Below are 15,020 nucleotides of genomic sequence, written 5' to 3'. Positions count from 1 at the left end.
TCAGGAGTATAGACACACAGAGGGATCTGAGTGTGCAAGTCCACAGATCCTTAAAGGTGGCAGCACAGGTGGAAAAGGTGGTGAAGAAGGCATATGGCATGCTTGCCTTTATTGGACGGGGCATAGAGTATAAAAGTTGGCATATGATGCTGCAGTTATATAGAACGTTGGTTAGGCCACATTTGGACTACTGCGTCCAGTTCTGGTCGCCACACTGCCAGAAGGACGTGGAGGCTTTGGAGAGAGTGCAGAAAAGGTTTACCAGGATGTTGCCTGGTTTGGAGGGTATTAGCTATGAGGAGATTGAGTAAACTAGGGTTGTTCTCCCTGGAAAGACGGAGGTTGAGGGGCGACCTAATAGAAGTTTATAAAATTATGAAGGGCATAGATAGGGTAAACAGTTGGAAGCTTTTTCCCAGGTCAGAAATGACAAACACAAGGGGTCACAAGTTCAAGGTTCAATACAGATATGCGGGGGACGTTTTTTACAGAGGGTGGTGGGGGCCTGGAATGCACTACCAAGCAAGGTGGTTGAGGCAGACATGCTAGGATCATTTAAGACTTATCTAGATAGCCACATGAACAGACTGGGAATAGAAGATTACAAACGGATGGTCTAGTTAGGAACACATGATCGGTGCAGGCTTGGAGGGCCGAAGGGCCTGTTCCTGTGCTGTATTGTTCTTTGTTCTTTCTTTGTTCTTTAAGGCGGGTTGCATGGCCTTGCTCATCCATGGTCACTTTGTGATCTCTGATTTTTGACCAAGGAATAGTAAAAGCAACGAAAGGAGTCTGGAGCTGCATGTCACTATGCAGTATATTTTGTCTGTGTTTCCTAAAAGCTATTATCCACACTGTGAATTGTGTATGGCCAAAGCTCTGGAGCAGATTTAACATTGTGCATCATCTGAACAGAGGAATGTCAGCATTTTGCACAGTCTGGGCGTATTAGCATTGTGTGTTGTCTAAAGCTCTTGAGTAAGTTTAACACTGTCCATTGGCAATACAAGGAGTGTTAGTGCTGTGTTCTGTCTAGACAGGGAGTGTTGGTGCAGTACTCTGTCTGGATAGGGAGTGTTAATACTGTGCTCTGTCTAGACAGGGAGTATCAGTGCTGTGCTCTGTCTAGACAGGGAGTGTTAGCGCTATGCTCTGTCTAGACAGGGTGTGTTAGTCCTGTGCTCTGTCTAGACAGCGAGTGTTAGTGCTGTGCTTTATCTGAACAGGGAGTGTTAGTGCTGTGCTCTGTCTGGACAGGGAGTGTTAGTGCTGTGCTCTGTCTAGACAGGGAGTGTTGGATTTGTGTATCATCTGGAAAGGGAATGTTAGCACTGTGCTTTGTCTAGACAGGGTGTGTTCATGCTGTGCTCTGTCTAGACAGCGAGTGTTAGTGCTGTGCTTTATCTGAACAGGGAGTGTTAGTGCTGTGCTCTGTCTAGACAGGGAGAGTTAGCGCTATGCTCTGTCTAGACAGGGAATGGTAGTGCAGTGCTTTATCTGAACAGGGAGTGTTAGCACTATGCTCTGTCTAGACAGGGAATGGTAGTGCAGTGCTTTATCTGAACAGGGAGTGTTAGTGCTGTGCTCTGTCTGGACAGGGAGTGTTAGTGCTGTGCTCTGTCTGGACAGGGAGTGTTAGTGCTGTGCTCTGTCTAGACAGGGAGAGTTAGCGCTATGCTCTGTCTAGACAGGAAGTGTTAGTGCTGTGCTTTAGCTGAACAGGGAGTGTTAGTGCTATGCTCTGTCTAGACAGGGAGTGTTAGCAGTATGCTCTGTCTAGACTGGAAGTGTTAGTGCAGTGCTTTATCTGAACAGGGAGTGTTAGTGCTGTGCTCTGTCTAGACAGGGAGTGTTAGCACTATGCTCTGTCTAGACTGGAAGTGTTAGTGCAGTGCTTTATCTGAACAGGGAGTGTTAGTGCTGTGCTCTGTCTAGACAGGGAGTGTTAGCAGTATGCTCTGTCTAGACAGGAAGTATTAGTGCTGTGCTTTATCTGAACAGGGAGTGTTAGTGCTGTGCTCTGTCTGGACAGTGAGTGTTAGCGCTATGCTCTGTCTAGACAAGGAGTGTTAGTGCTGTGCTCTGTCTAGACAAAGAGTGTTAGTGCAGTGCTCTGTCTGGATAGGGAGTGTTAGTGCTCTGCTTTATCTGGACAGGGAGTGTTAGTGCTGTGCTCTGTCTGGATAGGGAGTGTTAGTCCTGTGCTTTATCTGGACAGGGAGTATTAGTGCTGTGCATCGTCTGTTCGGCAGGAAGTATTAGCGCTGGTGGCCAATTCCATTTTTCACTTCCTTGTTTGCATATCAAAGGAAACAATGTTGCCCATAAATGCATCCTACTGCTTTTTGCCTATTTCTCTTCATTAGTTATTGGTTCGTAGACTTTTCTTTATCCATGACATGCACGTAGCATTGATTCGCATGCAGCAGTTTATCAAAAGCTTTCCAGAATTCAAAAGAAAGACTTGAATTTATGTAGCATCTTTCTCAACCATTGTTGATCCCAAATCCTTTACAGCCAATGAAGAGATTTTGAAGTGTGGTGGTGAGAATGTGTATAAGGTAGATTGAGAAGAGGAAAGGGTTAAAATTGCGATGCGTAACTAGGAATCAGTTGAGGGATAAACTGGTTATGGAAAGGGCCTGAGGCGAGGGTGACGAGGCTCACCGAAACTAATGATCACGTTAAAGAAACTGCTAATAGGTAATTGTGGTTCTGGCTTCGGAGGGATTGGCCTTTTGTTCTTGAAATTAATCTAATCAAAATATAACAATACAGCTATGCCCTTATTGGCTATCAGAAGTATGTGGATGTATCTCCGTCGTGTATAACTGAAACTGTTTTGGAAGCCAGACAGAGACTCACGAACCCATGCTTGATGCGCATGGTCTCGCGATCTCTCCTCCGATGCAATAAAGAAGGTTTGCGGAGAAACCTGTGTCTCATCAGTTTTTGATCCGATTTCCGAAAGCAAATTCCACAATTGGCGAGCCAGCCAGGAGCCCAAACACATAGTACTGGTCGACCGGCGTCAGCGATTGAGACGGGGCGAGGAAGGACAGAGACGGACAGCACCACAAGGTAACATTAACCTTGGTCCCTCTCTACCATCCTGTGCTTCTATCTCAATCCCTTCAGTGAACTAGTAACTATCCTACGGGCTCCTCGAATCTGGACATAAGACAGTTGGAGAGACACAGGTCTTTTACACGCTGATAGGGCAGCTGGGGCCTCAGACAGTGCATCATTCCCTCGGTACTGCAAGGAGTAATTTTGTCATTGAATGGGACCTGAAGCCACAACCTTCTGACTTAGAGTCAAGAGTGCGACAGTACAACTCAGCCACAAGGGTTTGCATTCTCAAGCTAAATTAATTCAGAGGCAACCTTGAAACACATCAGTACGAAATGATGAGACATTTTTAGTTTTGATAACATCCCTAAAATTTGAGTTATGTTGGGCGCGATTTTCCCAGCCCACTGCGCTGCTCAAGTAACGCAGCAGGCCAGGAAATGTAAGCAGGAGGGCTGAAGTGGGATTCGCAACCAGCGTTCAGCTGAACGCGACTTCCCCAGGCCATTTTTTATGGCGGTTAGGCACGGGGATGTTGAGGGGGCTGGTGATGTGGTGGGGCGGGGGGGCATGGGGGGGGTGGTGGTCAGGGGAGCCATCGGGAGGCTGGTGATTGGGAGGTCGGCAATGGGAGGGAGCAGTGCGAATGCACCTATTGGGAGATTGACGCCAATGCAGTGACCTACTCACTGTGCTGATGCCAACCTCTCGAGCAGGATTAGGTACAGAGTGCCAGAAATTCAACTGACTAAGTGTGCCCAAAAGACGGGCGGGAAAATCTCCCGTTTGCCTGCTCATTGGGCACTTAGTTTTATTTTGGGAAAATGATCCCCGTTAGGTTTGGTGCTTCCACTTGTGCACTGGCCTCCACCCATCTATTTTCTATCTATTGAAGTGAACAAATGGATATCAGGGGTTGAAGACTCCAGAAATCGAAAACTTCAGTTGATTTCAAATGAAGTGGACATTAAGGAGGTAACAGACAATTATAGAAAATCTGCACACTGAAAGTCCAAAGCAGTCTGTGCACATTAGCAGCAAGAGCATGATAAGATTCATGTTGGGCTGATAAGTTGCAAATCACATTTGTGCCACACAAGTGTGAGGCAATGACCATCTCCAACAAGAGGGAATCCAACCGTTGCCCCTTGATATTCAATGGCATTACCATCGCTGAATCCCCCACTATCAACATACTGGGGAGAGGGGGATGCAGTTTACTATTAGCTAGAAATTAGGACCAACCATATAAATACCGCAACGGTAAGAGCAGGTCAGAGGCTGGGAATTCTGTGGAGGTTAACTCACCTCCTCACTCCCTCTCACCAGCTACAAGGCAAAAGTCAGAAGTGTGAAGAGATACTCTCCACTGGCCTGGATGAATACAGCTCCAACAACAGTCAAAAAGCTTGATACCACCCAGGACAAAGCAGCTTGCATAATTGACATGTCATCCATCAGCTTAAACCCTCACTCCCACCACCATTGAACAGAATGGCAGCAGTATGTACCATCTACAAGATGCACTACTGCAACTCACCAAGGCTCTTTCAACAACACCTTCCAAACCCACGATCTTTACCATCATGAAGGACAAGGACATCACTAGCTGCTGCAGAGGCAAGGGAACACCACCAGCAAGTTCCCCTCCAAGCCATGCACCATCCTGACTAAGAACTATATTGCATTCTACCACTGTTGCCAGATGAAAATCCTGGAAGTCCTTTTCTAACAGCACTATTCTGCAGGTGATCCTGCAACATGGGTGGTAGCAATTAAGAAGACACTCACCTTCTGAATTAGAGATGGAAAATAAATGCTGCCCTAGCCAGTGACGTCCACATTCCATGAAATAATTAAAAAACCAATTGCACCAATTTGATGAACTAGTTTTATTTAGCTTAAAACAGAGCCCAGTAAGATCATAAGGAATATGTTTATATGTTTATGAATAAGGAATTTGTTTAAGAAGGGTAGCAAGAATAATCCAGGTAATTACAGGCCGGTGAGCCTTACATCAGTGGTAGGGAAATTATTGGAGAGGATTCTTCGAGACAGGATTTATTCCCACTTGGAAATAAGTGGACGTATTAGTGAGAGGCAACATGGTTTTGTGAAGGGGAGGTCGTGTCTCACGAACTTGATCGAGTTTTTCGAGGAAGCGACGAAGATGATTGATGAGGGTAGGGCAGTGGATGTTGTCTACATGGACTTCAGTAAGGCCTTTGACAAGGTCCCTCATGGCAGACTGGTGCAGAAGGTGAAGTCTCATGGGATCAGAGGTGAGCTGGCAAGGTGGATACAAAACTGGCTCGGTCAAAGAAGACAGAGGGTAGCAGTTGAAGGGTGCGTTTCTGAATGGAGGGCTGTGACAAGTGGTGTTCCTCAGGGATCAGTGCTGGGACCTTTGCTGTTTGTAATATATATAAATGATTTGGAGGAAAATGTAACTGGATTGATTAGTAGGTTTGTGGACGACACAAAGGTTGGTGGATTTGCGGATAGCGATGAGGACCATCAGAGGATACAGCAGGATATAGATCAGTTGGAGACTTGGGCGGAGAGATGGCAGATGGAGTTTAATCCGGACAAATGTGAGGTAATGCATTTTGGAAGGTCTAATACAGGTAGGAAATATACAGTAAATGGCAGAACCCTTAAGACTATTGATAGGCAAAGGGATCTGGGTGTACAGGTACACAGGTCACTGAAAGTGGCAATGCAGGTGGAGAAGGTAGTCAAGAAGGCATACGGCATGCTTGCCTTCATCGGCCAGGCCATTGAGTTTAAAAATTGGCAAGTCATGTTGACGCTTTATAGAACCTTAGTGAGGCCGCACTTGGAATATAGTGTTCAATTCTGGTTGCCACACTACCAGAAGGATGTGGAGGCTTTGGAGAGGGTACAGAAAAGATTTACCAGGATGTTGCCTGGTATGGAGGGCAATAGCTATGAGGAGAGGTTGGAGAAACTTGGTTTGTTCTCACTGGAGCAACAGAGGTTGAGGGGAGACCTGATAGAAGTTTACAAGATTATGAGAGGCATGGACAGAGTGGATAGTCAGAAGCTTTTTCCCAGGATGGAAGAGTCAATTACTAGGGGGCATAGGTTTAAGGTGCGAGGGGCAAGTTTTAAAAGAGATGTACGAGACAGATTTTTTACACAGAGAGTGGTGGGTGCCTGGAACTCGTTGCCGGGGGAGGTAGTGGAAGCGGATATGGTAGTGACTTTTAAGGGGCGTCTTGACAAGTACACGAATGAGATGGGATTAGGGGGATATGGTCCCCGGAAGCGTAGGGGGTTTTAGTTAAGTCAGGCAGCATGGTCGGTGCAGGCTTGGAGGGCCGAAGGGCCTGTTCCTGTGCTGTAATTTTCTTTGTTCTTTGAATAGGAGCAGGTATTTAGCCCATCAGGCTTGCTTCACCATTCAATAAAATCATGGGATTGTGGACTTAACTGTACTTTCTTGCCTGTTCCACATAACCTGTGACTTCCATGTTGTGAAAAATCTAACACAGTCTTAAATATATTCAATGACCCAGCCTCCACTGCTCTCTAGGGGAGAGAATTCCCAAGTTTAAAGAGCATTTGAAAGAAAGAAATTTTCCAATCTCGTGAACGAAGGCCCCTTATTTTCACATTGTATCTGCTTGCCTCAGCTTCCTCTACAAGGGGAAACAACGTCTCAGTATCTACCCTGTCAAGTGCCTGCAGAACTGTATATCTTTCAATAAGATCACCTCTCATTATTATAAACTCTGATGGGTATAAGCCCAGCTTGCTTCCTTCATAAGACAACCCTTCGCCCCAGGAATCAGCCAGTTGAACTTTCTCTGAACTGGTTCCAAAGCAAACATATCCGTCTGCATGTAGAGACCAAAAGTGCGCAAAATTCTCACCAATGCCCTGTACAGTTTCAGCAAGATTTCCTTACACTGATACTCTATCCCTCTTGCAAAAACAACCAACATTCCATTTGCCTTCTTAATTCCTTGCTGTACCAATATGGTAACTTATTGTGATTCATGCACAGGGACACAGATCCCTGAGTACTGCAGCATTCTGCACTCTCTCTCCATTTAAATAATATTCTACTTTTCTTTTCTTCCTGCCAAAGTGGACAACCTCACATTTTCCCATATTATATACCATCTGCCCATTTTTTTGCCCACTCACTTAACCTATCAATATCTCTTTGCGAACTCTTCGTATCATCCTCACAACTACACTCCTAGCTATCTTTGTATCATCAACAAATTTTGGCTACAATTCAGGCAGTCCCTTCATTCAAGTCATGATCCAGATTGTAAAAAGTTGAGGCCCCAGTACCGATCCCACTGGCACAGTTTTGTCAACCTGAAAATGATCCTTTTTTCCTGACTCTCTGTTTCCTTTTAGTTAGTAAGAAGTCTCACAACACCAGGTTAAAGTCCAACAGGTGTATTTGGTAGCAAATACCATAAGATTTCGGAGCGCTGCTCCTTCCGAAAGCTTATGGTATTTGCTACCAAATAAACCTGTTGGACTTTAACCTGGTGTTGTGAGACTTCTTACTGTGTTCACCCCAGTCCAACGCCGGCATCTCCACATCCTTTTAGTTATCCAAACCTCTAGCAATGCCAATATATCAATCCCCACAGAGTGAGTTCTTGTGCAGTAAGCTTTTATGTGACGACTTATAAACTTATTTTTAGAAATCCAAATTCACTACATCTATTGGTTCCCTGTTATCCATCCTGCCTGTTACATCCTCAAAAAACTCTCCATGGCCTGTTTGGCAGCGATAGGAATTGGCGCAATAGTCGCTGGTGGCAGGATCTTATGGTCAACGGGGTTGCCCGTTGAATGCACCCCTTGCCACATGGCAGGGATGCACTGTTGGTAGGACCGTAAGATCCCCTGGCGTGAACAGCAGCAAGATTTTGGCATAAGATTATCAAACACAATTTTCCTTTCACAAAACTACAATGATTCTGCCTGATTGTATTATGATTTTCAAAACGGCTTGCAACTTATGGATTCTAGCATTTTCTCTACGTATCATCAGCTATATTTGCTTGTTAATATCGGCACATTCCCCATGGTGTTGCTCACATGATCAGTTCATTCTGTAACAACGGGAATAACTGGCCCAGAATATGGATGTGCAGAGCTGGCAGCACTTGTGATCTTTCGTGTGTAAACCTGACAACATCTGTGGTAAACCTGGCAGTTGTGTTTGTGCAATTAAATGCAGAAGTCTGGAATTTGTTGTCAGCAATACCCTGTTTTAACAGGCACGTTGTTGTAGCTTCTGCAGTTGCAAACAACATAGAATCACTGACTTTAGTTTTTCATGCACTGCACCTGCATTATCACTGTAAAGGCTGTGGAAAATGTTAAGCCTTAATGGATGAGCCATAACTGGGTTTGAATACCTTATAATTAAGTAATAAGATATTTTTAACAACATCTCAATCCAGATCAAGTAATTTTACAAGTGTGGAGTATCATTCTCTTACAATAACACTTAAAATTGGGATGATATTTTAAAAGAATTCAAATTATTTAAACTTATATTTTTGTTTTATTTTTTGAAGTTTGTTCATGATATTTCAGCTTCAGACTTACGGATAGAGTGGACAGGATCAAATTGTTTCCCTTAGCGGAGAATTCTACAACCAGGGGTCATAGATTCAAGATAAGTGGCAAAAGGTGTAGAGAGGACAGGAGGAAGAAGCTTTTTTACGCAGAGGGTAGTGGGTGTCTGGAATTCGCTGCCCAAGTTGATGATGGAGACAGAGACCCTAAACTCTTTTGAAAAATAGTTGGATTTGCACCTTAAGTGCTGTAAGCTGCAGGGTTATGGGCCAGGTGCAGGAAGGTGGGATTAGGGCAGCACGGTAGCACAGTGGTTGGCACTGCTGCCTCACAGCGCCAAGGCCCTTGGTTTGCTTCCTGGTTTGGGTCACTGTCTGTGTGGAGTCTGCACATTCTCCCCGTGTCTGTGTGGGTTTCCTCCGGGTGCTCCAGTTTCCTCCCACAGTCCGAAAGTGCTGGGTAGGTGCATTGGCCATGCTAAATTCTCCGTCAGTGTACCCGAACAGGTGCTGGAGTTTGGCGCCTAGGGGATTTTCACATTGCAGCGTTAATGAAAGCCTAGTTGTGACACTAATAAATAAACTTTAAACTTAGAAAGGGCACCTGGGTGTCCTTGGGCTGGCAAGGACGAGATGGCCTGAATGGCCTCCTTCTGTGTAGTAACTTTTCTATAGTTCTATGTCCCAATCTTTATTTTGCTTTCCTTTAAATAATTAAGAATTGAATTCAATGCCTGCTTTTTACTTCGTGGTTTGCTAGCTGGGAGAATTCTTCAATCTGATTGGCTGACCAGTCGCTTGATGGGGCACTGGTGCTGGAGTCCACAGATCCCCCTATAGATGGCGCCAGATTGAAAGGCAGGTCGGAAGTGGAGGAAATTGATACTCACTTTTATCCAGGTAGCTTTTATCCAGCTCCCTGGTGAACAGTGTGTCTTTGATACTGACTGCAAAAACCAGGCCCATGCATATGCATTACTCCGCTGCTAATTTGAACCAATGTAATAAGCTGTCTTTATAGCTACAAGGTCTAACTTGAAAGTAGGCACACCCTGGGGTGAATTGTGGGTTAATTATTAGAGTTGGAGGTCAAATAGATCAGTTCAGTTGCTGGATAAGTTTGTATAGATCAGCAATAGCTTGGTAATGAAGGTCAGAAATAACCCGAAGAATATGACTGGATTCCACCACCACCCCCGCCCCTCCCCCGCACACACACACACACACACACTCATTCTCACTGCCATACAACACATGACACAGATAATGCAATGTGAAAGACATGGCTTAAAAATCTTGAAAATTACACAAAGTCTACCATTTGCCTTTCCATACCAGTAAACCGATGCAAGTTTCTCTGAAAATAAAACTTTTTTTAAAGAAGTTAACAGACAAAATCTATCAGCATGAGCTTTGATAGGCCAAATGATGAGTACACACTGTTCCCTCAAACCCTGGTTTTACAGAGTTTAAACGATATTAAAACATACTGTTGATTTAAGGATCCTCAAATGTATGTTTTACAGATTTGTAGCTCTACATAACTGAAATTGCAAGTACATTGAACTAAATATAGCTCTCCATATACACTGTACAGTATAGAAACTTAGAATGTCTGCCACCCTCTCCTTCCCTGTCGACTTATGTTCTGCATCGTATCACTTGTCAGAGAGATTTAATCAACTAATAGAAATACAAAACTTCTTTTCTCCATCCCCAAAATAGTAATGGCAAATTGTCCCTTCAGCAGCCAAAGTGCTGAAGGCAGCTGTCAGGCAAAAAGCAGGAACTTCGGACAACTTTTACTCACTTGCTTTAAATGTTACAAATGCAATAGCCACGAAGCGCACTAAAAGAGAGCAATGTAACATTTTGCCCTGTATCAGAGTGAAGTGATACAGTGTCAGTGTTGCAAACATTGTATTTAAAAAAAACTCTCAGGGCTGCGGTAATACAGAGACATGTTCTGCCCCTAAGCTTCCGGGGGTTGCTCAGCTGTCATGAAAGTGAAAGATCCAGGCTCGTACAGTGTGGCCGGAAGACAGGCTCCTCCAGACTCTCCCCCTTTCCTGAACGCTTACCTGTCGGATCTGGTGGCCACGGTCTCCTCACTCTGGGCATCATTGACAGCTCTGCCCAGCTCAGTTGCAGCCATTGTTCTTCGCTGCAGCGGGGCAGCCGGGCGCATTGGGTTGTGTAGTTCGGTGGGCAGACGGTGCCCCTCGCTACAGCCCGGCAGCCCCGGCACAAAGGACTACAACTCCCCCAAGGCCCTGCGCCGACTGGACGCTTGGTTGAAATATTAGCAACTGCTAAGTAAACACACAACTGAGCGGAACTCCACCTTCCACTTCACCCTTGCAAATAATGTTAAACCCAACGAGTTGGATCAGGAGATCAAAATCTGCTTTTGTGTATTGCCTGGGCGGGGCGGGGAACTGAAATAGCCTATCCGTGGGAAATGACTACTTAGAGTTCCTCATTGTGATCCACCAGTTGTCAGTGGTGAGACAGGTTTATTTTTAGTAACATGTACAAGCTGAACATGCTACAAAAATGGGCCTGACCTTTTGTCCAGTGATGTATATCTATTTTAAATGTTTAAGCATTATTGCTAATCTGGCAAGAAAGTGGTGCTAATTGCATTGGAGTTTGGTGGGTCAACTTCTTTGCATAAATATTTAAGGACCCAAGATGCCAATGTAGATACATGCCAGGAATTTGGATGCAAGTGAAATCTGAAGTGATAATACCAATTGTGCAGACTCGATGGGCCAAACGGCCTCTTTTGTGCTGTATGAGTCTATGATTCTACAAAGCTTTTCTGGAGAGACTTGAGGTAAGGGAAGCACAGTGGTTAGCACTGCTGCCTCGCAGCGCCAAGACCTGGGTTCGATTCCCGCCTTGGGTCACTGTCTGTGTGGAGTCTGCACCTTCTCCCCATGTCTGCATGGGTTTCCTCTGGATGCTCTGGTTTCCTCCCATAGTCCGAAAGACGTGCTGGTTAGGTGGATTGGCCATGCTAAATTCTCCCTCAGTGTGCTTGAACATGCGCCGGAGTGTGGCGACTAGGGGATTTTCACTGTAATTTCATTGCAGTGTTAATGTAAGCCTACTTGTGACACTAATAAACTTTAATGGGACCACTATCAAATGGAATAGACATTGGTAAAATGGTTCTTAAGAAACTAACTCTGTTTCTCCCTCCACAGATGCTGCCAGGTTTTTCCAACATTTCCTGTTTTTATTAGTAAAGAGGATTTGGTAGCGGGTTAAAATTTAAAAAATCAAGATGTCAGAATTTGCTGTCAAAGTAATAACGAGGCGAAGGTACTCGCTGTTATATATTTGCAAATGATAGAAAATATTCAGGTGATGAACAGATGCATGAGTAAATTCAAGAATTGAAGGGCTGCATTTCAAATTGCACCTTTCCACAGTTAACTTTGCAAATACAGCATTTCATAGAATCATAGAATCCCTATAGTGCAGAGGGAGGCCATTTGGCCCAACGAGCCTGCACCAACAACAATCCCACCCCAGCCTTATCCCCGTAACCCCTCGTATTTACCCTACTAGTCCCCCTGACACTAAGGGGCAAATTGTCATGGCCAATCAACCTAAGCCACACATCTTTGGACTGTAGAGGAAACTGGAGCACCTGGAAGAAACTCATGCAGACACAGACAGTAATCCGAGGCCAGAATTGAACCCGGGTCCTTGGTGCTGTGAGGCAGCACTGCTAATCACTCTGCAAGCGTACACAATTCATTCTGTAGAAGGGTCATATGAACTCGAAACATAAACTCTGTTTCTGTCTCCACAGATGCTGCCACATTTGCTGAATTTATTTGGTATTTTCTGTTTATGTTTCAGCATTTCGCTGTCTGCTTCATCACTGGCATGTGTTGAATGGTGTGCGATTGCTGAATTTGTGTAGTAGTTAAAAACGAAACATGCTGTAGATACTTAGGGTTGGTAATTAGTAGGTAGGAGGTCTTACGGTACAATGGTAGGGTCCCTACCTCGAGGCCAGAAGCTCCAGTTTTAACTCCCTTCAGGACTTGATTACCTCGGAAGGTGCGAACATAATGTGGACCAACAAGTTGATTATCAGCCTGTAAGTCCTTTCAATAAGCCTGATGGCAGGTGGTAGAGAGCGGAGGGGAGAGTTTCCTGGTCAGGCACACTGCAAACTACTGCAGTACTTTGCCAAGTATAATCACGGACCAATCGAATGGAAGTCCATGGTCCCTAATGTCCTCTTAGGGCACGGTAACTGGAGGAGAGTAAATACACATTTAACTATAAGATAGTTACAATCAAACTCTTTAATTGAAAATTAACTATTACACTAGTGGTGTCTCATTCCTTCAAGTTTTGAATTTTTCAGGAAGATCTAACAACCACAAATTTTACATGTAATATATATATTTCTAATTGTTCCTTTCTCTCCTTTTTTCTCTCATAATCATCCCATTCCTCCTTCACTTCTGTTCCCGTACATGACTTAACATTGACAGAAAATGCTGGAAAATCTCTGCAGGTCTGACAGCATCTGTGGGGAGAGATAAGAGCTTAAAATATCAATATAAAGAGAGAGCCAACATTTCAAGTCTAGATGATCCTTCATCAGAGCTAAGAGCTAAGAAAAAGTTCAAACTGGTAGAGCGAGATTTTGTGTGAGCACAAAACAGCCCTGTAAACCAATAGTGTCTACGGCTGGAACTCAGTGGAAAATTCTGAGTCCAAAAGATAAAAAACGCTGGAAAATCTCAGCAGGTCTGGCAGCATCTGTAAGGAGAGAAAAGAGCTTAAAATATAAAATTCTGAGTCGATGGTTTAGTTTTGGAGGAAAGCAGAATGGAAACATTGAACAATGACTCCATATTGATCACAAGTTAACAGTGAAGTAGAACAACAAAGCAGGATACTACGGACTGGTTGCTGCAGGAGTTTCTCAGGGTAGTGTCCTAGGCTCAACTATGTTCAGCTGCTTCAATGACCTTCCTTCCATCAGAAGGTCAGAAATCAGGATGTTCAATATTCAGCGTCATTCGTGACTCTTCAGATACTGAAGCAGTCCATGTCCATATGCAACAAATCCCAAACACCATTCAGGCTGATAAGTGACCAAGTAACGTTCACACCACACAGGTGCCAGCAAATGACCATCTCCAACAAGCAGCAAAGGCAGAAGGGAGCATGCATGTCAGAAATTGTAACATTCCTTTGTAGCATATTTGAATATCCTGCAGGCAAATATGGGTGTGGTATGCCTAATGTTTGGAGTGAGCTAGAATAGAATATAATAGAGTGAAATTCCTGCAGTGCAGAAGGAGGGCATTCGGCTCATCGTGCCCGCACTGACAACAATCCCACCCAGGCCCTATCCCCGTAACCCTCGTATTTACCTTGTTAATCCCTTGATACTCAGGGTCAATTTAGAATGGCCAATCAAACCAACCCGCACACCTTTGGAATACATGCAAAGTTGCCAAAACTATAGCACTGTAATTAACAGTGTAAATATAAAATTGGCAGGAAGGTCCAGGTGGATGGACAACCCTGTTAACAGTTAGCTTCTGTTGTAGACATTTAAAATAAACTGACAATGAACTTCAAACCTGAACCCTGTACTGTGGTTTGGAGAGGAGGGGAAGAAATTACTAGACAGTCAACATCTGGATTTCATTTGATTCATTATTGTCACGTGTATTAGTTTACAGTGAAAGGTATTGCTTCTTGTGCACATACCATACAAAGAGAAGGAAAGGAGAGGGTGCAGAACGTAGTGATACACTCATAGCTAGGGTGTAGAGAAAGATCAACCTAACATGGGTCTGATGGCAGCAGAGAAGAAGAGATTGAATTAAAGCATTGTTGCAGAGTTTAAAAGAATTAGAATAGACAAAAGCATGGAACGATAGTAAAAGATAGAATTAGAGGGTGTGCTTGGCACAACTCGCAAGAATTTGCCACTCTCCAATGCCACCTCGTATTCCCTGGGATGAAGTTTAAACAAATGAGTCACTTGAAATGAAGTTGGTGAGAGGGGGTAGCAAGCCTGAAATTGATTTATTTTGGTTTACAATCATACCACACTTTAATCTAATGAGACAACCCTCACAGGAGCATTATAAAACAAGGTTTGACACTGAGATATTAGGTCAGATGACCAAAGCCCTGGTCAGAGTGGTAGCTTTAGACAAGTGTTTTAAAGGAGTTAAGTGATGTTGAGAGGTGTCAGGAGGGAATCCGAGAGCTTGGGGCCTAGGAAGCTGAGGGGATTGTAAGAATCCTTGGAAATCATTACATCAGATTTGGTCCAGTTCAGTTTCTGAACTCTAGCAACCCCAGGATGTTGAT

The 15,020-nt window shown here is 44.2% G+C and overlaps 1 protein-coding gene across 2 annotated transcripts in view; it reads right to left on the bottom strand.

The window, feature by feature from the left end:
• Positions 1-11,080, bottom strand: part of LOC144508544 (uridine-cytidine kinase-like 1) — a 137,047-nt gene extending 125,967 nt beyond the window's left edge. For both annotated transcript variants that reach the window (XM_078236574.1, XM_078236573.1), the window contains exon 1: positions 10,733-11,080. In XM_078236574.1, coding sequence (XP_078092700.1) covers positions 10,733-10,839 — 107 coding nt within the window. In that variant the 5' untranslated portion in view covers positions 10,840-11,080. The remainder of the gene's footprint in view (positions 1-10,732) is intronic.
• Positions 11,081-15,020: the final 3,940 nt, after the last annotated feature.

The sequence above is a fragment of the Mustelus asterias genome, chromosome 20 (assembly GCF_964213995.1).
Source record: "Mustelus asterias chromosome 20, sMusAst1.hap1.1, whole genome shotgun sequence".
Lineage (NCBI taxonomy): Eukaryota > Metazoa > Chordata > Chondrichthyes > Carcharhiniformes > Triakidae > Mustelus > Mustelus asterias.
This window is presented reverse-complemented; position numbering and strand designations above follow the sequence as displayed.